The sequence below is a fragment of the Dromaius novaehollandiae genome, chromosome W, assembly GCF_036370855.1.
Source record: "Dromaius novaehollandiae isolate bDroNov1 chromosome W, bDroNov1.hap1, whole genome shotgun sequence".
In the NCBI taxonomy this organism is placed as follows: domain Eukaryota; kingdom Metazoa; phylum Chordata; class Aves; order Casuariiformes; family Dromaiidae; genus Dromaius; species Dromaius novaehollandiae.
The window spans coordinates 30,295,785-30,321,312 of record NC_088130.1 but is presented as its reverse complement, the minus strand read 5'-3'; the positions used below and the strand labels follow the sequence as shown (position 1 = coordinate 30,321,312).

At 35.7% G+C, this 25,528-nt stretch overlaps 1 protein-coding gene and 1 long non-coding RNA gene across 13 annotated transcripts in view; one reads left to right on the top strand and one right to left on the bottom strand.

Moving 5' to 3' along the window:
• Window positions 1-25,528, bottom strand: part of LOC135324276 (uncharacterized) — a 63,571-nt gene that overhangs the window by 7,939 nt on the left and 30,104 nt on the right. For 2 of the 5 annotated variants that reach the window (XR_010385637.1, XR_010385638.1), the window contains exons 2-3: window positions 936-1,013; window positions 755-861 (exon numbers count right to left, since the gene is read on the bottom strand). This is a non-coding gene — a long non-coding RNA (uncharacterized LOC135324276). Of the gene's footprint in view, window positions 1-754; window positions 862-935; window positions 1,496-10,659; window positions 11,670-25,528 lie in introns of those variants that run through there. The other 3 variants (XR_010385636.1, XR_010385635.1, XR_010385634.1) reach the window with 3 other exon arrangements.
• Window positions 1-25,528, top strand: part of LOC112995243 (tyrosine-protein kinase Fer) — a 190,532-nt gene that overhangs the window by 162,232 nt on the left and 2,772 nt on the right. For all 8 annotated transcript variants that reach the window (XM_064500181.1, XM_064500180.1, XM_064500179.1 and 5 more), the window contains 3 exons: window positions 13,607-13,761; window positions 17,350-17,472; window positions 19,021-19,116. In XM_064500181.1, coding sequence (XP_064356251.1) covers window positions 13,607-13,761; window positions 17,350-17,472; window positions 19,021-19,116 — 374 coding nt within the window. The remainder of the gene's footprint in view (window positions 1-13,606; window positions 13,762-17,349; window positions 17,473-19,020; window positions 19,117-25,528) is intronic.

Genomic DNA, 25,528 nt, shown 5'->3' with positions numbered 1-25,528 from the left:
TTTTTGTAAATCCTCAAGCCCCGCTTTTCAATGTATGGTTCTCCTGTGTTATATCAATTCATTTCCAGCGCAGGTTTGCAGAATGCTTTCCTCTCAAGAAATTGTATCAGTTTTTAGTGAAACTTAACAAAGTTGGAAGAAAGTATAGTTAAATAATTGAACAAACTGCGTTTTAAAATAGTGGTTGAAATGCTGATTCCATTTAGTTAGTTAACTTTAGTAGAACAACGATTTCAGGTTGTGGATCATATTCACAGTAAACAGCTAGTTAAGGTACAAGTATTGACTGTTTTTAACTATATGCAAAGTACTTTTTCCTTTGTTATTAATATAGGAAGATTTACCTCACACCTCCAACTTCATTAACTCTTTAATTATGTTCCAGCCTCATCACTTTCATACTTCTTTTTAGTGAGTTGGACACTGGTTTCTACCTTGGGATTTGCTTTCATCTTTAAATCCAACCACTGCGTCTAAGCAGTCAAACTTACAGTTGATCTGCATTTCCAAATGACACTTGTAGAATTCGTCCCACAGAATTTGTATCTATATTGCAATAACTAATTCCATGCATTTTACGTTACAGCAGCCACAGCTGCTGTTCACCCATCTTTCCCCTAAATATTCCATATACTCAAGCTTAATCTTTTTCAGAGAAGGGATTTCCAGGAGAGCAGGCAAACCTATTCACCAGTAACATAATTTAAAAAATGCTAACAAGGCTAGGGGGTAAAATTAAAAAGTAGAAACAAACACAAACACAAGAAGCCCATCTCCAAATTTCTTGAGACTGCATGGTTGCTGCGTTTGGGAAAGGGTTCTGACATCAGTAGTAAGTCGAAGAGATCTCAGGCCTTCCATCTGGAAAAGAAAACTGGAATTATAGTTTTCAAATACCAGGGAAGAAAATATAATTAAAATATTACAAGATGTACCATGGAAGTGAGATCTTAGTCTTCCAAAAGCTGTCGGGGTCAGTCGGACAAATGCTTGGTTTCTGTAGTGAGAGACATCTATAAGAAAATGAAGGTGCCTTGTGTAAGCATATAAAACTGTAGGGTCAACAGAATTCTCTAAATTTATCACTTACCAATTCTTTACAAAGCAAAAGCCCAATTTTATGTGGAGAAAAAAAAAAAAAACAAAAAGCATTTTAAGTGAGCATACTGTCATTTTCTACCTTGTTATATGCAATAGTCTAAAATGGACCTCTGGACCCTACTAAACTTGCTTTTTAAAAACCTGAATTTTATTTATTTATTTATTTATTTAAACTGTGTATGGTGAGATTGCATAAATGGCATGCATTTACTGGCAGCAAAGTTGTCAGCGTCAGCGCAGTGTTTTGAATGGAGAGAATGCATTTGGGTAGAGATGCAGTGGATACAGAATTTGATACAAATAATATAGGCAATGTAGCAGTGATTAAAAATTCCAACTTTGTAGGTGCCTACTTGTACCCCATTGGCAACATCTATAATACTTTTTTGTACACATAAGCAATTTGTTTCACCAATTGCATCTGAAGTTGTGTTGTTTTGCCTATTGTTAAACTTATTTTAAAGATTTTCAAAGACTCTCCAGTTATTTAATTAACAGTTAGCAATCACTTATCTGATTCAATTTATAGTGCAATACCAAAATGTCATCTTAAATTTGCCTATGCCAATTTCTATACATTCTACTTTAAACTGAAATAAATGTATAGTGAAAATAAATCTATAGGGTTATTTTGCTGTATGCTGCTGGCAGCTCATATTCTAAGTGGTAAGATTTATACTTCAGACTTTTATGAGATGCAGTGTGCATCCATGAGACTAGCTGAAAAGGTCATCTTTTCATACAGACTAAAATGACTGAATATGCTGATTCAGAAAAGAAGTGCTTCTTGAGGTCATTCCTGCTTTTACTGCTATCTTGTTATTGTTATTATTATAATCATATAGTTGAGGGTGTGGGACCATTAAAATGTTTATTTTTAATTCATAAAACATTGTATTAGCTTATTTAGTCCATCTCTTTGAAACTGAACATTGTTCTCTACACCTATTTAACCGATTTTATGTTTTTTTAAGTAAGTGGATTAAGAAAACAGAATTTCTCTATTTCCCTAGGCAGCTTTCTCCCAATCTAGTAGATAATCAGCTTTTATTTTCCTGTGCTCAGTTTCATTCCATTACTTCTACTTATACACAGTCCCATCAGGTCCATAATTATTTTGTTTCTCTTTTGGATTCCTTTTCTTTCAGCATGATTGCTGTGAAGTATTTGCATTTTACTGAATATCTATATTTTGGTTTAGTTTTTCACAACTTACTCATTTCTGTTTTACAGGCTAAGTCTTATTTTGTTATTTCCAACAGACATTTCTCCCTTCTTTCATTCTTTCATTCTTTTTATTAAATTTTTTGCCCTTACTTGTGTTTGCAGCAGTTCCTAATTTGATATCATCTGGAGATTTAATTAAATTGCTATTTAACTTCTCCACCAGATCATTAGTAAAGCTGCTAAAGGAAAACAGGCACCTTACACTTCAGTACATTGTCATTTATTAAGATGCTTTCTCTGATCTTTCAGGCAATTTTCAAAATATATGACAGTCTGCATAATGACGCTCTTTATGCAGGAAGATTTTAGGAGTTTAGCAAATGCTTAGCTAAACCTCGGGTTATCTGTTGTATTACCTTTGCCCACAGCAAGTGCTACAATAGATGTAAATTTTAAAATATCAGGGAGGATCCTATGTGTCTACAGTGCAGTTTTGGAACGTTATTTGTGTGGAAATACTTCGTAATATTAGCCAGGTACAATAAATCCATAGCTTTGTAATAGGTTTCTGATGGTTGATGACATTCCTGTCTTTAGCCTGAGCATAAGCAAGGGTTTCCTGCACCTCTGACAAGCTTTTGCGTCCCCAGAGGCCAGGGGAGCATTGCAAATCCGCAGGCAACCAGCATTACACACGAGTGGGCATGCTTCAGTGGAGACAGGTAACACCAGAAGCAGAGTGGCTTCGACTTACAAATAGAGAAGTATGGCTATTCCAGGGGAAGGAGCGCCTTGTAACAGATGACTTCATGAAATAGTTTCTCCTTTGAAATAGGAGAAAAAAGGTGGAGACTTCAGTGGGGGATGAACTTGGAGCCCTTGGCATTACTAACATGTATTCCTTGACTCTTCCCAGCTCTAAAACTCTTCCTTGATGGCGGGACCTGCACATGGGAGTTCTCCCACCTTCCAAAAGCTATGGCCATCTCATTGCATCTCCTGCTACCTTCACTCTTCTTCAGCAGGCAATCTCGCACAATCGTCATCTCATGCTTCTTCCATATTTCCTACTTCAGGCACCCCACCAAACTGCCCACATCCCATCACTTTCTTCCTCCTCTTGCTACCAAAAAAGTACAAAACTTTTACCTTTAATATTTGACTAGAAAGCCTACTGTAGATTTCTGGAAATAGCAACAGAAAATAGGGAAGAAGTTCATTTTCTATCATTACTGTAGAAAGGTGGTACTGAAAAACTTTTAATTTACAGACCGTGAATAGACATGGTCATTTTATTCCTTTCAGTATCTCTGTATAGTTCTCTGTAATATACTAGCCTCATGAAAATAATACTTAAATATTCCCGATCAGCTAACTGCAAATCTTTCTTAATTATCCAGGACAAGTAGCAAACTACTTCTCATCTTCATTTCCACTCATCTTGACTTCAGATTCTTTTACAACAGTTACAAAATATGAACTGTTACTGGAATACCAAAGTGTTTTAACATGCTAGTAATCATTTGTTGACAATCTTTGATGTGTAGTAGAGAGATGTTGCCAGGTACAAATTACAAAATGTTTGTTTGCTCTGATTAGCAAATTATGAATTAGGTTTATATTATTGTATATCTGTCTTTGCCAGCCTGATGTCCATTGCTAAATATGCTTAGCTAGCATGTTACCTGTTACCCAAATGGATGTGCCATCCATTTAAATTCTTCCCGTACTGAAAAAGACCAACAACATAATAATTACTTTAAATCGTAGTTCATTCTTCTCTATTAATGTCCTTTATGTCTTCCTCTTAAAAATTCGAGAGACATTTCTTTTTAATATTCCAGCTGCAAAACCTGGGACTACAATATTAACTCTTTTGTCTAGTGCTATTTAATGCTACTGCTTCTCTGCTCTGTCTTTTCCTCCTACGTTCTAATCAACCTATTGGTTTCTTTCTTATTCCTTGTGTATTAGTTTCACAAACAGGTAGTCTGTTGTACCTTAATTATGGTGGATTCTTCATGTCTTTGCACCCTGATGATTTTTTTTTTAACTGCATTATATAAAGTGTATTGGATCTAATGCCTATATAATACTGTATCTGTTAAGCTATAGACATAAATCCAGATTCGTGTTACTTTTGAAATCTCAATACGTACCTCTCTAATGGTAGGAGCAGAAATAGATTAAAATGTTATGAATGCATTCAGAGCTGACCTGAACTATTCCAGAATACAACACTGTTGGTGTTAGCTGTTGAAAGAATGGCAGTGGTTAAGCTTGTTTTCTGTGTCAGCTGATGTGACCAGCTTCAATGGGCTCTAGCTGTAAGTACTTAATTCTAATCTGGAAAGAGCATCAAAGTTTTAAAATATTTCCTTGTTCACTGAAACCTGAAAAGCCAGCAAATATTACTGCATTCCTTGTTTTAAATTTTGTTTTATTCTAATGAAAAGGGTAGAAAAGATAGAATAATAATAATTGTATTATAATAATGCTCTTGAACTTCTTGGCTCCTTGGGCACATGCAGTGGGGTTTTTTGTCTGTTTCTCATGCTCTGCTTTCATAATTAGTGTTAAACTGATTTTTTTTTAAACGCTATACTTTATTAATGCATAATAATATGTACACTGGAATACAGCTTTGTTTAACAAAAATGAAAAACGCATTTTTCTAGAAAACTTAATCATCACAAAGTCAGTGTTAAAAAATTCCTCTGCTTTAGACATTTTCTTTAAATTCAGCATGCAGGCTTTTCTATCACTGATGTATAATGGCCAAGTGAATGTCTTTTTGTTATCTGGTGTGAGGAATATATAAGGTGTGAGGAATAGATGATGTGAGAGATCATTCTATTGCTCCACATCCAGGTTCACAGTTTACTACTTTGATGACATTTATTTCTGTTCAGGAGCTGCTCACTGTTTGCCATGCACATCTTTGCCTCTTTTAAAATAGCTGGTACAGAAACCTTGTCTTACTGGGAAAATGGAGAACACGTGCTAACTTACTTGAGTAAACTCAAAGGTGGTTAAAGTTTTACAGTTTGTCGGTAGATCTGAATAGTCACTGGAGCCTTCTCTGGGCTGCAGACAGTAAGTTTACGGTTGTCTTCCTCCATTATTACCGTAAGCATGTGGTAGCAACTTGGGTTTCTTCTTAGTAAAAATGTACCTGGAGCAGGAAGGTGAGATGGCTCCAAAGAGCAAGAATGATCTTGTCATTTTTCACAGCAGGGGCTGGGATATCTCCACCCTCTTCCATATAGAATTACCAATCTTGGTTTTCTTTTTTTCTTTTTTTTTTTGAATGCATTTCTTAAAAATGCAAAACATTCAGCAAATAGGAAGTCTGTGTTCCTTTTTATTCCTCTCTTATTTGCAAACTCATTTTCAGCCTCCACAATTGGCTAGTTTAAATTATTTATTTCTTAATGAAATTTAAGATGCATACTTAACACAATTATTCGGTTCTAAGAACTGGAATTTTTCATATCAAACACCAAGTACTAGGAGAGTAGCACAAAAACTTTGAGAAATGATAACATCATGCAGAGCTGCTGCTTCACTTTTGTTCTTCTAAAGGGACAGTTTATACCCTCTGAGATATGAGTGATCCCTGTCATGATCAAGAAGGAAAATAGGAAGTTTGTCTCTGAAAGATGAACATATTGGGCTAGGTATTCTTCTTGAAGTCCTAAAGTTACTACTGCCACCCTTGCTACAAAAACAATTGAATCTAAGTAAGTATGCCCAAAATTTACATTTAGCTCAAAGTATGCTTTATTGTAGTTGTATATTTATTAGTAACTGAAAATTTTTCAGTCTATAAAAACAAATATAATCCTGATTCTTGTATCATACTTGTTCATCAGAAACAACTGTACAATGAGTAAACTTTGTATCTTAATTTTGTTTCAAGTAGGTGTATATGAAAGCGTTTGCAATAATCAGCTACTGTAGAGGAAATCTGAATATATTTTTCTGTACAAAAGCTCATCAAGAGCTTTGTTATTACTGTGTCTGTATAGTTCAGCACAGCTGTCACTTGTTCAAAAAAAACTAGCAATAGGAAAGGATACAGCACGAATGTACATAGCATAGGCCTGAGGGTGAAGTTCACTGCACATAGTGGTTTCCTTACTAAGCCATACACCACTCAGCAGACGAAGCAATTTGCTTTGTCCTAGTGAACCAAATGCATCCCACTCTGCAGTTCTGTATGGGATGCTGTAGCTTTCCATCATCCACTGCTGTGATCCATGCCGCAATCTACCACATATTTAGCAAAGCACTTACATAAAGAGAGAAAATCAGGAACAAAACAGTAACAGAGTAAGTTTTTTTAGAGGGTGGGGATGACGAGAATAATACACATATTGTCACAGTCCAGTACTGACCAGGTTCTTTTAGATATTCCACACACAGAGAGTGCAATGTTTAATATAAAAGTTTACTTCGAAGATATTTGATGTTACACAGGGTTTTTGATTTAGCAGAGTGATAGAGCCATATACTGAAATCATAAGTGTATACACTTAGTAAAATACAGCAATGGCAATATACAGTTCAATCACAGTACCAATGCGATTGCCATTACTGGTCTCTCTGACATGCTCATGGTCACAATGCTGGGCATCCCCAGTTGCTGGGAAGGAATATGTGGGTTGAAGCCAGCTCAAGTCCGTTGCTCTCTCTGAAATTCCTCTGTTACTTGTTGAAGTTTTATACTCTGTGTTGGGGTGAGCCATGTATATACGCATTCCCTCATGCTGCTCTGGCTAATCTCAGGGAGACATTCACATTCCTTTGATAACTTCAGGAAGATGCATTTACATCTGGTCTAATTAACAGCTAAGGCCGCTTATCTAAAACAAATGTCACCCTCTGGTCCCCTTTGTGTTGCGATAAAGTCAGTTCTCTGTGCAACAACAAAGATTAAGGAGCCACATCCTATACTATTCCTGAACCTCATGGGGCACCTTGCCCTCTGAGCCTTCTCCCATTGTAGGGGGTTACTGGTCAGTCACGCATATATATATATTAGAATTTTTAATTAGGAACACAATGATGCTCAGCTGTGTGTGTGTGTGTGTGTCTGTCTGTCAGTATTTATCCTTAGAACATTTTTAAAAACACTTAACACCTCTTCCCTGTGTCTAATGACCATATATTATAGTTCAGTATAGTTTTGTTATTTTCTAGAAATACGACATTTATGAATAGACTCTTCTTCACCAACTGGTTTCTAGTCAGACCATGTTATAGTGCATTAAAATAATGTCTAAGCCCTGTCAATAGTTTTCATTTTTTTCTGTTTTCTTTGACCTGTATTACTTAAAAAGTTTGCCTTTTGATTAATATTATCTTCATAACCTTAGTTCAGAAGGGTAGTTCACCACGGTGTAATAAATCATTTCATGATAGCACTCTCACTATCATGAAAGTGAGAGTGAGCACTGCAGTGCAGACCATTTCCGGAATACAGGATAATGTTTTAGTCTTACAGGTGGAGAAAATAAAGATGCGGTGGAAGTATGATTTAACCAGTTCAATCACAGAAATTATATCTGTTGAAAAAGATATGTGTTTTTAGATACATCTAGTATTTGTGGTTGTGTTCAGTTACTGAAGATGGTCATTCTGAGTGTGTTTTTGTTTTGGGCGCTGCTTTAGTTGTTGTTGGAAAAAAACTTTAAGTCCTTCATCTGAAAATCTCAAAATGCTTTACAGGGAGTAACTGAATGTCACTATTGCTCTGAGGTGAGGAAATCTACTTATTTTATAGTTGGGAAAAAACAATATCCAACAATACCGATAGCAAGCAGAAGAGCTGAGATTATCAAGAAATCACTACTGCAGCTAGCTTGGATTGTCTCTAGTGTCCTAGTGCTAGTCATCTGTGAAAATGAGGATGGATATGAATTACATGGGGAACTAAGAAAAAATGATTAGCATTACAGTTAATATTTTTCCATTAGTATTCATTATGTCATAACTACAACTGTAAGAAGAAATAGTGTAAGGGAAGAGGCCAAAATAGAGCACTTGGAATTATGTGCTTCTGATTCTCTAGTATTTAGTTTTCAGATCTGTTATTAGATACTATTTGCTATATTCTTCACACGGAGAAAAAGTAGCAGCATGTGCATAGCAAGAAACTTTTGAATTAAATCAAAATACATGTAATTAGCCAACCAGCACTGGAAATTACCTGAAGTGGATGAAAGAGTGTACGTAGCTGTAGAGCACAAAAAACAACAGTTTCACTTACAGACTTGCCACTCTTTCTTCTTTAATCAGATAATGGACTATTTTGAATTAAACGTGCAAAGAAGGTATACTGATCTTGTTCACTGATTACTTGTTTTTATCAGCTGAGGGTGTTTTAACTACATAGTCCAGGGAAAAGGCTAATTTCTTCAGTGAGGCAGTGTGTCCTGTGGGTTTCGTAATGTGGAGTTGTCTCTTTTTTGTTTTAATGGGTGGAATCCCATTGAAATACTGGGTATTACTTGCTGTACAGTTCTTTCCAGGGGGGTCTGAAAGAAAAGTTTGAGGTTTAAGTCCTCACTGACATACATGAATCTGGATGGTAGCAACTCCCGCACTCAGAAATTGCCTCCACTTCCTCTTTAACTTGCTATTGGATTTTCAGCAAAAGTCATTAGAGCTATCTGCTGTAGTTTCAGCAGTCCGGCCTGTATTAGCAATATGCAGTCTATGAGGTGTGTTTAATAGAAGCTTTAGAATAGTGCTTAAAAATTAGATTTCTGCTTTACATATTAGTTTTTCCTCTGGTAGCTGGAGTAAGGGGCTTTTTCGTTTGTTTTTAATATCCCTAGGAGCTTCTATAAGCATGGTATCAAAAAGTGAAAGTCAGCTTTTCTTTTACTAATGAACTTGTTCTGTAAGCTGCTGAGTGTAATTTGTGCCCAATCTGTATAGCTTTCACAATGCGAAATAATGAGTATTTGCTGCTTTTGTGTGATAATGATAATACTGATTTTATGGAATTACTGCAGCAAGTAGTAAATGCTGTATGAAAAGAAAAACAATGCCTCATACAGAGAGAGGCACCTAATTCCATGCAATTGTATCTGTGCTTCTTTAGGATGTTTACTTTGGGGAAAGTTAAGGAGAAGGAAGAGAAAACAAACTGAACATATTTATTTTAAAAGACCATCTAGGAAGTGCGATGAGTTATTACAAATATTTAATAGGATAGTTATCTGTAATATTGACTCTTCACAGTGGTTTTCTAATCATCAGCCCTATATGTTTACAGTTTCTTTTGTTTTTAATCACTGATGTCATCCATCATACCTATTGTCTCTTGAATGAAGCCCCATTGTATTTCATACAGAAGAATAAGATGCAAAGGGTTTTCTACAAGCCCCTTAACAGCGTTATACCAATATCACTTTTAACCTTTCTGCTTCTGGACTATGCCGCATATAAGAAAATATGCTTCTGCCTGAAGCCCATTTCAAGAGAGAGGAGAAGAACCTAAGAAAGGACTATTTCTTCCCTATGTGGAAAAGGGAGGAATATTTTTGTTTCTTAGTTCATGCAGTGGAACAGCTTCCAGACCAAACCTGGCTGATGGGAGAGATTCAGAAGAGAGAGCAACTAAATGTTGTGAAATAGGCTGGTCATACCAAAGGGATGGGATAAAGAATAGGATGGTAAGCAGATTTTAGGGAGTATACAGGGATACTCTGCTGCAAAACATCCTGCTTCCTTTTATCAGTGGCAAGTAGAACATTATATAAATGAAAGATGTTTTTAAGATGAACTAGCAACCTGGAAACTGGAAGAAAATTAAAGCTGTTATTTATTTAAAGCAAAGGAGCTCATATTTTTGAGACCCTTTCTTTTGTCAGATGCTAGCTACAAGTTCTCTAATGAATCACAGTGGCCAAAATGTATTTTTGGCCATTTTTTTCTTGTATCTAGAGTTAAAAGTATCAAGATCCTTTTAAAAGAAACATATCAATAGCATCAGCCTAATTCTAGATCAGAAGACATGTCAGAGGTGAGGAGAAACAGTGAAGAAACTGTTTGGAATACATGGAAAAATCTAACCAACATGCTCAAAGTGAAAAAGAAAAACATGAGGAAGATATAAATGTCAGTGTAATGGTATTTTAAAAAAATGGTTTTAAGCACATAAATACAAACAGGGAAATCTAGACAATTCAACAAGAAATGCTGAGAATATGACACACAGTTAAAATGACAAGGGAATTGCTAACAAGATACCTGACATGCATGGCATCTGTAAGCAGCTTGAGCAATTAACATAATAAATGTTAAAAGAACAGACATAATGGAGAAATTCCAAGTAAGAAAACAGGGAGAAAAGAAAAACCTGAAAAATTCACTTACCATGGATGTAATTCCAGCATGTGAAATGGCTGATGGTGGAACACTGAGAATGAAATTGTATGTACACCATTTCACCCTCCTGAGCAGCAAGTTATTAAATGTACAAAGTAACAAAACTTTTGACTAGGATTTAGCATGATTTTAAAGGGCACTGGATCTGCTGAACATTGCTGGTTCGTAATCCTGAAAAAAAATCCTAAGTGCATAAGGGAGGAAATTCAAAAACCCATTAAAAAGATTATGACTAAAGTTAATGAAAAAGAGAAAGAAAAGTTCACATCTAAAGTCTTTTCTGAATAAGCAAGAGAAAGAGCACACCTAATGTATGAGAAAGAAAGAGTAAATCTGCTTAAATCAGAAGTAAACATAATAAGTCCTCAAGAGGCTTTAACAGAAATGGCATATTAAAAATAATATATATTATTATAGCTTTAGAAGAGTGGATGTTTTAGCTAAGAGCAAAAAAGATATTAACACTGTGAGATTCATGACCTGCACTGCTACATTTGCTATGCTAATTGTATCTTTATTAGTAAGTTACACTGTCTTATCTTACAATGCATCCTTTTCTATCTCACTGCTAACAGCTGAGCATTCACTGTTCCTTAAATTTGTACTGATACTCTGTGAAAGATGGTGATAAAAGTTCTTCTCTATTTGTTAGATAAATAACTGAGACAAAAAGAAAGAGGAAACAACTTGCCCAGAAAGATCGATGATGGACTTGACAGTTATGTCTGCCTGCACAAGTTGTGGGTCATGACCTGCTGCCTGGCCCATCGGCCCTCCCTTGGCGCTTGCGTAAAGCGGGGCAGCTGGAATAGCGCAGTTCAGCAACCTGCTGCCAGCTGATAGAACAGCTAGAAAAGTTGTTTCGTGAAGCAAAAACGTTGTGTGTCTTTGGTCTTCCAAAGGACCTTGTGTTGATTCACCTGTGTCCAGAAAATAGAGTCATAAACTTAACCAACTTTCTCAAATACCAGTTTGATTTTCATGGAAGTGTATTTGAAAATTTTTGGTAATGATAAAAACTGACTCTTTTAGAGTGCTCTGAAAGAAAAAGAAAACTAGCACATACAAAACACACAAAAGGTAGGTGAACAGTGTGTAATCATCATGTACAAGCATCATACTACGTACTCTTTCCAATATATTTTCCCTTAATAAATTGACTAAATATAACGAATAAATCTGTGACAGCTCAGTATGCATCTCTGTCTTAATCAGACTTAGAACATTTTTAAGTACTAGGTCTGATTCAGGTAGGAAGATGTCCATGATTTTAATTGGCTTTATAAATTTTCTTTGAGAATCTACCTCTTAAGACTTTTTCCATTCCTTGAATGCACCTGGCACAACATCCAGACTATACTGAGCTAAGTGATGAAAATGTTACTGATTTAATACAGTTGGAGTTCCAGTCTTAAATTCCTGAAACTCTTTGGTAACACACTGTACAGACATGAGTATAAGCAATAACAATTTGATTTTGCTTTGCAGCTCTCACTTTTGCTAGACAATACAACATGTTAACGTCAAACTACATACTTTAGTGTGTATTTAAACCATTTTACACATTTGCATATTTCTTCAGCTGAAAACTCTGATTTCAGACTTGTTTTTAAACAGAGCATCTTCACTAACTGGGAAAACAACTGCATTGATATTAATGCAGCATCAGGCCAAAGAGGCATAGATATTCTCACTGGCCAACAAGTTGTTTGAGACTACTACAGTTACAAGTTTAAAATCAGGTTATAATAGTTACGTGCAAAAAGAGGCTCTGTCTACATTTCAAATAAATTAGTGCAATATCAGTACAGATCAGTAGACTGAAGCATAGTTATAGGGGCTTTAACATCACTATACGTGGCTCAGGACTTTTTCTTTGGACTAAATGAAGTCCAATCCCCTGGTCCGAGTGTTCCCATAATGCACAGAGTTTGAGGCTGCTTGAAGGACCGGTCACTGGTTCAGACCTTTCTTTCTGCATTAGGTGTAGACACAAATTTGGTGCACACCTTGGGCAGAGTTCTAGGTGAGTCTCCTCCTAAAGGAAATCTACTTTGCTTGCACCTAAACCACTCTTCAAAACCAATAAACGTGCAGTAAATGGGAATGCTCAGGGCATTCACTTCAAAACCATGCTACAGCTCCAATCCAAAACATTAACATTAATGCAGGTATTGTGGAATATTCATGTACAGCAACTTATTTTTGCTATTTAAACTAAAAACAAACAGTATAAATTTAGTTAAGAAAATACTTTGCCAATGAATTACTACAGATGCTACAGATTTAATTCTGTTATCTAACACTTTTCTTTTTCTCTCCAAAAACCCTAATTTATTATTATTCATAACTTATGCTGTAGAGAAGCTGTATTAGTCCTTTTATCAGACATTAGTACAGGTTGTCTCCTAATCTAAAAAACATCCTTGAGGTGGAGGGAGGGGAAGGAACGTTGTTTGTTTTTTCTGGGCTTCTCATCCATCACTAAGCCAAAATACGTTTTCCTGCAATACTGAGTAGCTTTTTATTTTTGATGGAACCTGCAGTGCTAATAGAGATAAGACGGAGGCAGGACTCTGGCTTCTCAGTGTCTTTCACAATTAATTAGGGGAACATGTTTCAAGCTGCTTCTTTGAGTTGTCTCATTTGCATCAAATCTGATTTCTTAGTCTGTAGATTTATTTCTGTGACCTCAATGGGCAATACAGCAACAGCAGATTCTTGCCTTGCATCTGCTTATTTCAGCATTGAAATGTGTATGTATTTGGTCTCTAGAAACCTTACCTACATTGTGACATACTCACATTTACTGGTAAATTCAGCTATGACAGAAAAGATGTAAGGACCTGCTTCAGATTTGCCTTAACATTTTAAATGACTTTTAGTAATTTTGAAGCTGTAAAAATTTGGGGGTTTATTTCTTGTTTTAACCTAGAGACCTGGCTGCAAGGAACTGCTTGGTAGGTGAAAGCAACATCTTGAAAATAAGCGATTTTGGAATGTCTCGTCAAGAAGATGATGGAGTGTATTCATCTTCAGGCTTAAAGCAGATTCCTATCAAGTGGACTGCTCCAGAAGCTCTCAACTACGGTAAGGCCAGCCCTTTATCTTCTTGCCATAAAAATACACAGCATAAGATGCAGGAGAATTACACCATGGACAATATTTGAGCATATATTCTTCCTCCTTGTGCCCAGCTCAGAACAACAAATGTTTAAAATAGTTTAATATTTCAACCTCATTTAAGTTATGTATAAAATAGTTTTCTCTTCAAACAGAATAAAGCAGCAACATCAAGCCTGCTACTGATTTAACAATAAAATAATGCTTTAGTCACGCTGCTGACTCATTGCAGTTGACTACCTAGTCAGTCACCTAAATCATAATCATTAGCAAAATGAATGGCAAGTTCTGCATATTTATGGCAGTGATTATTCTAGCATTTTTTGGAAAATGGTAGAAAATTTGAAAATTCTAGAACACTCAATTAGATAAACCATTGCATGAGAGAAAAGTAGGGTCACTGGTTTTTTTTTTAACTGCATTTTTATATATTGCTATGCTATTATCATAGGGGAAAAGAAATCCATTATTTCAGATTGAGGGAAGTAGTCCATACTATGTGAGTAGTAGCTTCAGAACAAAAATAGAAGATCACAGATTTTGCTTTTTAGTTGGTAGGTGAAACCAGAGAAATAAGTTCTACTGAGTAAAGTAGGCTGCGAAGAAGCAGCATATTAAATGAATGTCATGTTTTGAATGCAGTTCTCTCAAACAATTCTTTACTTCAGTTCTTTTAAAAAAAAAAGTTTAAATCTTTAAGTTACTTTTTCTCCCATCTCTTAAAGCTTTTGTTTAAAACCATATGGAAATCATAGCATTTTGACTTATGATTGATAGAAAAAAAAGGCTTCCTTTCATTAGCACTTTTGCAGGAGTTAATACTATAACACAATAATACAAACCTTTCCTTTGGAAAACTAATAATAAATGTAGCTTCAGTGACTGACCCTGTATTATCAATTATTCTAAGAGGCACTAGTGTTGATAATATTCACTGCAGAATATACATTCTACTTTGGGTGTTTACTCCACTATAAAATGGTGTTTTGAATTTTTATTTCCATTATTTCAAAAGTGCTTAGTTTATTTGATATATAATGGAAAACCACTTCTCCGCACCACACGCAGCCCAATGGAAACTGGCTTTTGTGACACCATCTTCATTTTGTTCTTCTGAACCTTAGCTATTTTCCATATCTTTACAGGAGAGCAAACATCTTTATTTATTTGGTGTTTCCTAAAATGCATCCATACCCAGCCAGCTTTTAGTGACTTTCTGCAGTGTTTGGAAAATAGCCTATCTAAAACATTTGTTAATGTGCTCAGCAGTCTTAATATTTAGCTTCAGCCATATTTTGCAAGTTTTCTGGGTTATCTTTGACAGAACATTCTTTTTTCATTCCCTTGAAAAGTGCAAGTAAAAATAACTGGTATGTGTTTTACCATCCTAATCATATGGTCATAAGTATTACAGTAATTTGTATGGGTAACGTTCAAAGTAGTCAGGGATACCACAGTGAGACAGAACTAAATGTGCAGTATCTCAAAACTAGATGACAGCCACTGGGCATGTCAGTTCTTAATGGCAAAATTTGAGGGTTGAAGGAAAACGAGAGACAGGGTCATTTGGCTATTACATGAATGATACAGTGCTTAAAGTCAAAGTTCATTTTTTAATCACTTCTGGATTTATTTTATATGACAAATTAATAGCAGTCACAAAAAAATGTAAATGACAAAATACAAGTTGGGAATTCTAGAAACCAGGTTAAGACAAATGGTTATGGAGCACTGTTTGAAGTCATGAATAAAATCCTGAGGCTACCTGAGCTTATGGAAGACTGAAGCTCTGGTTCAGTGGGTAGTGTTCATTGCTGTTCCATCCCATTATTTTTATTTGGAGCTATATGATTTCCATCACTTCCAGCAAGTGAAGAAATTGCTTTAAAAGCACCTAGTAAAATTACATACTTAGGCCAAGGTATGGGGTAGTTTCGCTTCCTATTCTCTCAAAATTAAAATAGACATATTTAATGCATATCTTTCCAGTACAGTTTTTCAGTTCTTTGTAATGTTCATAAATTATTGTATTTACTTGTTTGTGAAAGAGTATGCCCTTTTTTGCCCAGATATCATCATAGCGGGAAAGAGAATTGACTGTGCAGAACTTGTACTTTTAAACAAAACTAATCACTTTATCTTGTATCTGCTGAATGACTTAAATGAAAAGTGTTAAATTACTGGATGCCAAACCCCAAAGAGAGTTGATACATAGACAAGAAAACTAATCTTACTACAAACAGCATAGTGAATGTCCATAATTACTGTCTGCTAGGCACACAAGCTAATGTAGCACAGCTGGAAATGCTATTTAGTTTAAGAGCAAACTGAACTTTTTGACGTCTGAACAGTTGTCATAGCACCAACTGTCACTAATTTACATGTATTTTCCTTTTCTCTAGTCTAAGTGAAGAATACTGGCCTTTCAGTGATTAGCTGAAAATCTGACACAAGCAAGAGGGTTATAGGGCCCTTCTGGAAGTGCAGCAGAAGGAGGGGGAAGTAACAGAAGTAGGCTAGTTGGGTTTGTTTAATGCTGAGGAATGAACAAACAATGCATTTGGAAGAACATGTATGTTTTTAAGAACAGAGACACTTACAGAATATAACAGAATGTAACAAAGAAATACAGCCACAAAAAGTGATAAAAGAAATTTGGTAAATGGATTTTTAAGATAGTATTTTCATAGCCCCTGTTGCAAAGGACTAGGAGCTGTCGCTTCCAGATACAGCATCCTTCTTAATGTGAATCCAGTCAGGGATAATAGAAATATCTTCTGCCAAGAGCTGTCCTTCTACCCTAATATAAGACTTTCATTCTGCAATGAGGTGTGGAATTCAGTTGTCTTAATTCTGCCATCTCTCTGAAGCATATTTGAAGATACCGGAACCAGTAGGCCACATTTTTTTTAACTGATTGGTCACATCATTCTTCAAGGTACAAGTTAAACAACAGCTGAAACAGCTATAAAGTAGTTTTATTTTCAGAGAGCAGCTTCTCAGAGTAAGACACCCAGGCCCTCTTTGCAATTAAGAACTCCATTGATTTTGGCTCCTCTCACAACACTTATTGCCCTGCTATGTTAAGTAACTGGAAAAGGTATTTTTTTAAAAAAAAGTATCTTCAGAATTGAAAGTGATTGTAAACTAGGCAAGAAAAAAAAAAAGTTAACATTTTCCTGTCCTTTTATATTAGAAAAAAATATATTTTTGGACAGCAAGAGTCAAAGAAATTCTTAACCTACATGGAAAATAACCAGCCTGGTGAGATATTCTCAGCCATGTGCTGCTTTGTGTAACAAGTCTGTCTGTCAAATTACAGAACTTTAAGTTAGCTTATTTTATTCCTAGCTATTAAGATAATTTATTTTTGTCATTTGAAATACAGGACACTGTAGTATCTGAAGAATGTTCATTAGGAGCTACAGCTTTCTTCTCTTTAAAGCCTGACAAAATAATACCTCAACAGAAAATGTGTCCATAATTATCTAAAACACGAATTATTCTTAGAAATATTCTGTAAGTTAAGTCGTTGGTTTTCTCTCCTTTCCTTAGGGAGATACACATCTGAGAGTGATGTATGGAGCTTTGGAATCCTTTTGTGGGAGACGTTCAGTTTAGGAGTGTGCCCATACCCTGGAATGACCAACCAACAAGCACGAGAACAAGTGGAGAAAGGTAGTTATTTGCAGGAAGCAAAAGAGATGCTGTACAGAGCCATAGGGATGTTGGTACATACAGTATAAAAATACCAAAGAAATGACATATGGGTTATCTAGCAACTTTAGCAAAAATGTTATTAAACTATTTAATTATTAGGTCTAGCTTTTTGGAAGGAATAATATGATTTGTAGGCTTCTTGCAAGAAGGAAAATACTGACCAGTGACTTAAAGGAGGAAAGAGTTACAGCATGTTGCCTTTTGCCATTACAGACCTAAAAAGTGAGATGAAAGGGAGGGGTTGATTGCTGTGCAAAGCAGAAGCTTGACCAGAATGAATTAGTTAAGAAAATGCTAATGCATGTGTAAATATTCCCCAACTGCTAGGGGGAAAAAAATGGTATCGTTCCATTTTTTCTTTTAAAGCATTTCAGACAAAATTTTACAATTATGGTGGAGATGGGCAAGCTGGTTGAGCAGTGAATGTCACAGTTCTCTCTTACAAAATAGTCAAAAGGCTTTAAATAAAGTAGCAAATAACTGTGAGCAGGATTTCAGGTCTTTGATTCCTTTTCATTATCTTCAGTGGCATTTCAGAACTGTTCCTCCTCTACATAATACTACTATGTAATTCATAAACGGGTTCTAAGCTAGTAAAACTGCTAATGATAAAAAAGCTAGTTCGCTGATTTATATAAAATGCTATTGTTAATTATAATCACTGCAGACAAGCACTGAAGTTTGAAGGCCAAAGCAAAAATCTGATGCTTTCCAAAGCAGAGGAGTGTTTATAAAAACAAGTCATACCACCTAAGTACTGATTCTGTATAAATCCACTGAGAAGAATAATCTCTTCAAATTGATACAGTTCAAAAATTTGGGAGTCCTCAGTGTATGGACAACAGTTACTTATCTGTGGCTTCCGAATGATCAGCTGATAACTTAATTTAGTGATTGTTCATTCTCCTGCTCTCCACTAAGTCAGAGACCTCCGTCAGTAGATCACAGCACAGAGCTGTGGAAAGCCACTGCCTCTATGAGCAAACCAGAAGAGCAGGAGTGATAAGATGATATAGAAAAATATAAAAGTAAGTTAAGAGAACAGAGGGGGAGCAAAGGGAGGAAGGAGAAAGTACAAATGGGAGAGGGAACTTCTAAAGAGAGCAAAAAACGGGAGAAGCATGAGAGAGCAAAGAAATTTACTCCCATCACAATGTTCATTATTGATTTCCTCAGTAGGGGAAAAGAGGGAGGCAGAACCGAAACTATAGTGGTAGCAACACCCTTGGATTCAGGAAACAAATCTAAGCATGTTGCTGCCCTTAGTGACAAGAAAAGCATATGGGGAATTTACCATAGCCAACTTAAATGTTATTGGTAGCTGAGCTTAGATTAGTTGGCTAACTAGCCAGCTCAAATGGGTAATATGTTGAAGACTTTGTTCATATTACAAGTCGCGTAAAATTTACCCTCAAGTTTCTTTTTATGCAATGAACTTTCCTCATTTCTTTTTAGATTTGTCAATATGTATCATTTTTCAACACTAAGTATTTTTCCCTTTACCAGGATACAGAATGTCAGCTCCACAAAAGTGTCCAGAAGAAATATATAAAATAATGCAGAGGTGCTGGGACTACAAACCTGAAAACCGGCCAAAATTCAGTGAGATTCAGAAAGAGTTGTCTTCCATCAAAAAGAAAGTGACATAGTGATAAACTAGTGCCAAATTCAATCTGCGGGACTTTATTTTCCAGTGAAGTAATATTTTCCCCTCAAACACTACGCGTTTATACAACATTATTTGCAATATTCTTCTAGGATTACTTTAAAATTAACTAACTTTTTTTTATATGCAAGTGTACCACCTTGAATGATGCCTACACCTGCATTAAAGACATATTCTGCCAAATGCTATATATCCAGTCACAGTAATATTGTCATTTAGGATACATGTAAATAGAAAAGCACATACTATAGAATTAAGGGACTGTGGCTTCTATCTATTTTACAGCAAGTAAATGCTAGTGACATTTTTCAGAGGTTTTCTACTTTATACTGTGTTCTCATTCTGTTATCCCTGTCCCAGCTATCAACATCAGTGGCACTCTGATGTGGTGACTGTGTCATACATGATGGCCTTATAACTGAAAACAGGTTTTGACAAGTATTTCAATTAGAAACTTTTGTATTTTTAAAATTCTTTCTGCAACTGAGCAATATTTTCAAATGATACTTTGCTTTAAGGATGAAGGTCAATTAAGATTCTGGATACAAATATATTTACTAAACAGTGAAATCTAGAATTTTCTTTTGTAGAAAATAGTTACATCTACATTTCTTACCGCATTACAGTGAATACTTCTGACTTTGGATATGATTTACTTAAACTACTGTTTTTCTCCTATGAAGCCACCAGAACTCAGTAATATGTCTCCTTTGCAATGACCTAAGTTTATTTAAGAAACAAAAAGGCCAATATCAAGTCTCGACTATACATAACATCGTTAGGAAATGCTGCAAATCGTCTGCCCTCCAAAGAATAAGTAAAAGCAGTTGATGTGCACATGTAGAAAAGGCCAACAAGAAGGAGATTTGCAGCATGTAGTAGATAACCAATTATATTGATTTTAGAGAAGTAAAGAATGTGAATTGCTAGATTTGCTTCAGATCCTGAATTTTTCCCTTAAATTTGTAATGATTTTCAGTATGCAGCTGGAGTCTGCAAAAGCATATGCAAACTGAAATACATTCCATGCATAGTGTCCAAAGAAAAAGGCTACTTCTCTATGGCATATGGAAATTGTTCACAACACCAAAATAAGGAAATATGTTTTAAGCATCTGGCAGGCTGAACAAGGCAGAATAGAAACATTAACCTTTTAACGTTCTTAAATAATTACAATCAGATTTCAGAACACTGGGGAGAAGGGAGCTGTAAATGCCAACAGGAAGGAAAAAGCTTGTATAAAATTAACATTCAGAATAAAGACTCAGCAGTCAGGGGAGAAAAGGCACAGTTTGTTAGTATGGCTCTTGGTCTTGTTTGCAAATGGGATTATTTTCTAGGGCCCTGCACGGATATAGGAACAAGTTACAGCATCCTGGTCTGAGTTCCAGAATTAAGGTGCTTAAACTTTCTCTAGGAGTTAGCTAAAAATTAACAGATCAAGGGATGTCAGTTGCTGCTAATGCGAGTAAGAAACGGGGGACTGAGAGTAAAGCAGCATCTGGAATGTTTATTAGCCCTATTTCACTGGGACAGGGGAACTGAGATGTAGCAAAGTCTGTGGCTACATTGCATTTTTCTTTCTGTTAAGGTGACTTTTCTATTGTCCACAGCATTTTTTTTGCTCTTTAAAGTGTATTTGTGGTAGTAGTGAGTGGTAATGTTTAAGGCCTATGTGTGACCAAAATATGCGTAGTCTAGAAGAGTTTGTCTGTTATATTGAAGTTAGCGTCCAAATAAAACAGTGAATAAGCATGCTGGAGCACATCACCTTCATTTGAGGTGGAACTGTTAGCAGCCAAGTATAGGGAATGGCGAATGCTTCTTGACTTTTGGAATGGATTTTTTCTTGGAGCTAGGGGAGCAAATACATAGACATGAAGGTCTAGCACTTGAAAATTTTAGTGGCATAAATTTAGATTTCCCGGTAAGCATATTCGACATATTTACTTTCTACTGTACTTACAAGTAGCCCAAAGATATGTTTCAGAGAGCAATGGGAAACTTTTTTTTTGTCAGTTTGCATGCTTTTAAATATTACACAAAGCTTGTGCCTTAATTTGCTAGTATGCTAACACGAATACAAGCATACTAAGATTCAAGGAATGTGCAACAACATTTGGAAAAATCCAAGTTCCAAATCCAAGAATCATCCAACTGCAGGTCCTCATCTATGCACCACTAAAGTCTGCAAGTAAGGACAACAGTGTCTGCTCTTGTCAACATTCATAGCTTCTTTGGAGAGTTAATATTCTTTCTCTATGATAGAGATTACTTACGTCTTTGATACATACCCTCCTGACAGCAAAAAAAATACTGTTTATTTGTCTTAAATTAACCGGACACCATCCTGACTTTCACATACAGATAAAAATTGTATTCGTATTTTACTCTGAAATAGTTAATGTTTATCATTCATATCATACATCTGTTGAAAATGAAAGGCTTTTTAAAACATGGGATATGTACAGCAACAAGAAAATATTATTATTATTATTCCTGAAGCAGGCATCAGTTCAGTTCAAAAATAGCAACTCCCTGGGAGATGACCGGAATGAGTTTATAGGCATAGAGTAAATTTAAACACAGGACATGTGTCTCAGATTATTTAGTGTCTTCTTAACATTGATTTGGCAGTGTTTCTGGCGTAATTTATTTGTCATGTCTCACTAGTAGTTACTGTAATTATACACTTCAGGAAGTGGAATCCATGCCAAGTATACCTATAGATACTGTTTTTAAGTTTTTGTAAACTTACCACAGGGGACTTCACAAACAAAACTGCCATATGATGAAATTTGAATGCTAGACATGGTATTCAGGAACCAAAGCTGCCTTATCAGCTTTCTGTGGACTTTTAATGACTTAATTCTTGCATTGTTCATACCTTAAAACCAGATACTGGTTATTTGGCTTGTTTACCCAATACTTTGTATATTCTAAGGCAGTTACAAAGAAGGTAGACTAAGTCTCTTTCAAGCACAGTGTTTTAAGTAGGTTCTTGCATCTGCGCTGTCCTGGCCAGGGGCAATCCAAGGAGCTTCTAAGTTGTTTAGGCTGTTAAATGGGAGAGACTGAGTACTAGCAGGGTCAGTTAGAAATACCAAAGTCTGTTACATGAGATGGACTTCTACAGGTTTATCTGTTACTTTCATCTTTTTCCAAGGAATTACAGTCATGGTTTCTAAAAAGATTGTTTTGAAGGCCAATAATGCATGCTTAGTTTAAATTGTTTTCAGTAGAAATTGAGCATTTGTAGTAGCTTCAGAGTTCAATCATCAGTGAAATCATTAGGATTCCTAAGCATATATATTTCAATCTTATAGAAAGTAAAATAATGAAAAGCATCATGTCTGAAAACAGATTATGCTTCAGTCAAGGTCTGGTCTTACAGAGTCAACATTTCACCAACACATTCCCTTTGAAAGTGTACGTTTTCATTAGTTTCCTTTAGCAGCTGCAGTTACTTTGCATTTTTGCTTCCTGACTTTCCAGTAAAAACTTTAAAATGTTAGGCAGCTCTGCAAAAAGGCAGTTTTTTGTTAAAGTACATCACCAGAAAGCTTCCAGTAAAAAGCGCTGTTTCTAAAATAAGCCTCATCTGTGTTTGGACAGAAAACTGTTTAAGGAAACATTAGTTTATTCATACATAAGGTGGTTTTTTCATTCATGTCTTTGACCCCCTTTTATGCTTGTTTAAATGCTACAAGCACATCCCTAAAACTTGCTATGAAGTTACGATTTCATTAACCCCTTCCCATTATGAAGATATTAATCAAAAAAAAAAAAAAACTTCCCTAGGTTAAGTAGAGCAGCAAAAGCTCAGAGGCATTTGAAACTGTTCCCCCCACGCAAGAGAATTTTCTCAGACATGTTGCTGCATAGACAGTAACAACAGTGATTAATTACTAAGGCTTGTTTCCAGTATTCTTATTGTCACATCCTCTAAATGGCAGTGCCACTGACCATTTGCAACTATGAAATATTTGGAGACAAGTTAGCATCTAAATAGTGTCATCAAATATGGTATTCAAGAGCAGCAGTTACAAAAATAGCTGGTTGTGATAAGTACTGATAACTCGTTAAAAAAACGGAATAAAAAGAAAGACTAATTCAGAGAATCCAAAATGTCTGTTATGCACTTGTATTTGTAATATTTTTATAACTAAGCATAATATACTTTGCTGTTAAAATAAGAGCTCACCAATTAATTATTCTTCCTGAAGCACAAGAGGACATGTGTTAGTGCTGGAAGCATTCTTGCTAGGGAAGTCAAGATAATGTGGAGGGAAGAATACCTCTACCACCAACCAAGGTACTTTTTTAAAAATCTTACTCACACAGTCCTTTACTTTCAAGAATATAGGACTTTAATTAGTAATTAGAAGGTAGAGATGGAAGTCTACTATTCCTTAACTTCCAAATGACCATCACTTTTTAAGAGTGAGCTAGTAAATCTGGAACATAGGCTCTATTAAAAGTTTTTCTTCTACTTTTCTTCTGCAGAATTGCTATAATAAATATGGGGTCCTTAACCCTCATCAGTAAAAACTGTACAAGAAAAATGCATCAACCTCATAAACCTATCCAGTTTCTATAGGAGTAACTCCAATAAAAGAGTACTATTTCTAATTTGGAGGTCACTATCTTGTACTAGAATTGCCCCAGGATAGTTTTTCTTCCTAAAAGCTAAGAAAAAGTTTTAAAAGATAAAAATTGCAAGTTGAAAACATAAGAATACTTTCTCACATCACATTTTTAACACTGGCATTCAGGTATTGCGACTGTTTCTTTTCTGAAGCTGATAAGGTGTTTGTGCCTTCCAGCTGTACATACTTTTCAGCATATTAGTGCATTTTTAACACCCAACTTCACTTTCAGACCAAGGAAGGGAAGAGTCTTTCAACTGAAAGATACAGCAAGTTCTGACTAATAACTCTCACAATCCTTTAAAATCCCAGGTTCAGTAAGCACATTCATTATGTTACTAAGCGCCATATGGAACAGTTAATTATTGTCCTTTTGAGAGCAGTACAGGTTAGTACTAAATATTAGCTGATTCTCAGTCACCGCTCATCACCATTTCCTTCAGAAAGCATCGCCTTCCCTGGAAAATAAAGTATTCCCTGTTTTTGTCAGCACTGTTATCAGTACTCTTCTGCTTTATTGGTTTTCAGATCTTATAAATAGCCTATCCTGTTGCTGCGTGATTCCCTGATCAGATTTTATTCCTATTTGCTTGGTAGTTACGCAAAAGAACACAAGTCAGTCATGGGTCGACAAACAGAGGTCTCAATCCTCAGCTAACTGCTACTTTTCCTGTTTGCAGGGGATATCTGAAATGGTTCATAAACTTAACAGTCTGTATTATAAAAGGCAACACCCTCTGCTCCCCCACCCCACCCCCCAATCCCAGCAGTATCTAAGAGCAGGGAAAAAGTAAATGGATTAAGGGGCACAGAAAATAGGTAACAGATGTGGAGGCGGCAAATAAAGAAAAAAAAAAAGGAGATTTAGTACAAAAAGACACCACAGTGCAAGCGTGGATGTGCTCTGTGCTTCCACCCTCACTGGCACTTTACCCTCCTAAGGCTAGACTGTGCAACTTGAGAGTAATGAGATTTTTATTTTCATTTTCAAGAATGAGAAGAACGTGAACTCTGTATTTTCCCCTGCTCGTCTGTACTTCCAGTAACATTCCACAACTTTAATGCATACGTCAAAGTAAGATAAGTTTTTAAACCAACATGCTTTTGCAGAAAAATCATGTACTTATTTGCATAAGAGAGAATCAACAGTTCTCCAAGTTTCATTCATCTTTAGTCTCACATTGAGACTGTTAAATCTGTAAAGTCAGAGTCATAAGGAGTTTTGCCAAGCTTCACTAAATTCTTAAGGTGTTCCTCTGCAGAAATATACTGAGTAGATGGGGAGTGGAGGGAGAAGTTAGCATAGGAGTTAGAAGTTACGCATTGTAGCTTCAAATCAACAGCTAGTTCAAAAAAAAATCCAAAACTTTGATTCTAAAAACTAGGTTGTTTTTTGTTCTTTCTCTATAAGCAAAGAGTGATTTCTGTATTTCAGCCTTACTATTAATCTGATAAAATGGGAATGCTCAGAGAAATATATTTACTGTTTTCTCTAAGAGAATGCTGTCTGCACCAATATGCAAAAGTTACTCTAATGCCCCTATAATGCTCTTGTACATAAAATTCGAACTGGAATATATGTCCAAGCGTAGCATTTTGTTGTGAATTCTTTCATTTTCAGGAAGTTGTGTGTTAGAACATCAGCTATTTTGGAGCACCATTTTTATAGACATCATTTAGGAAGGACTCGAATTCGAAT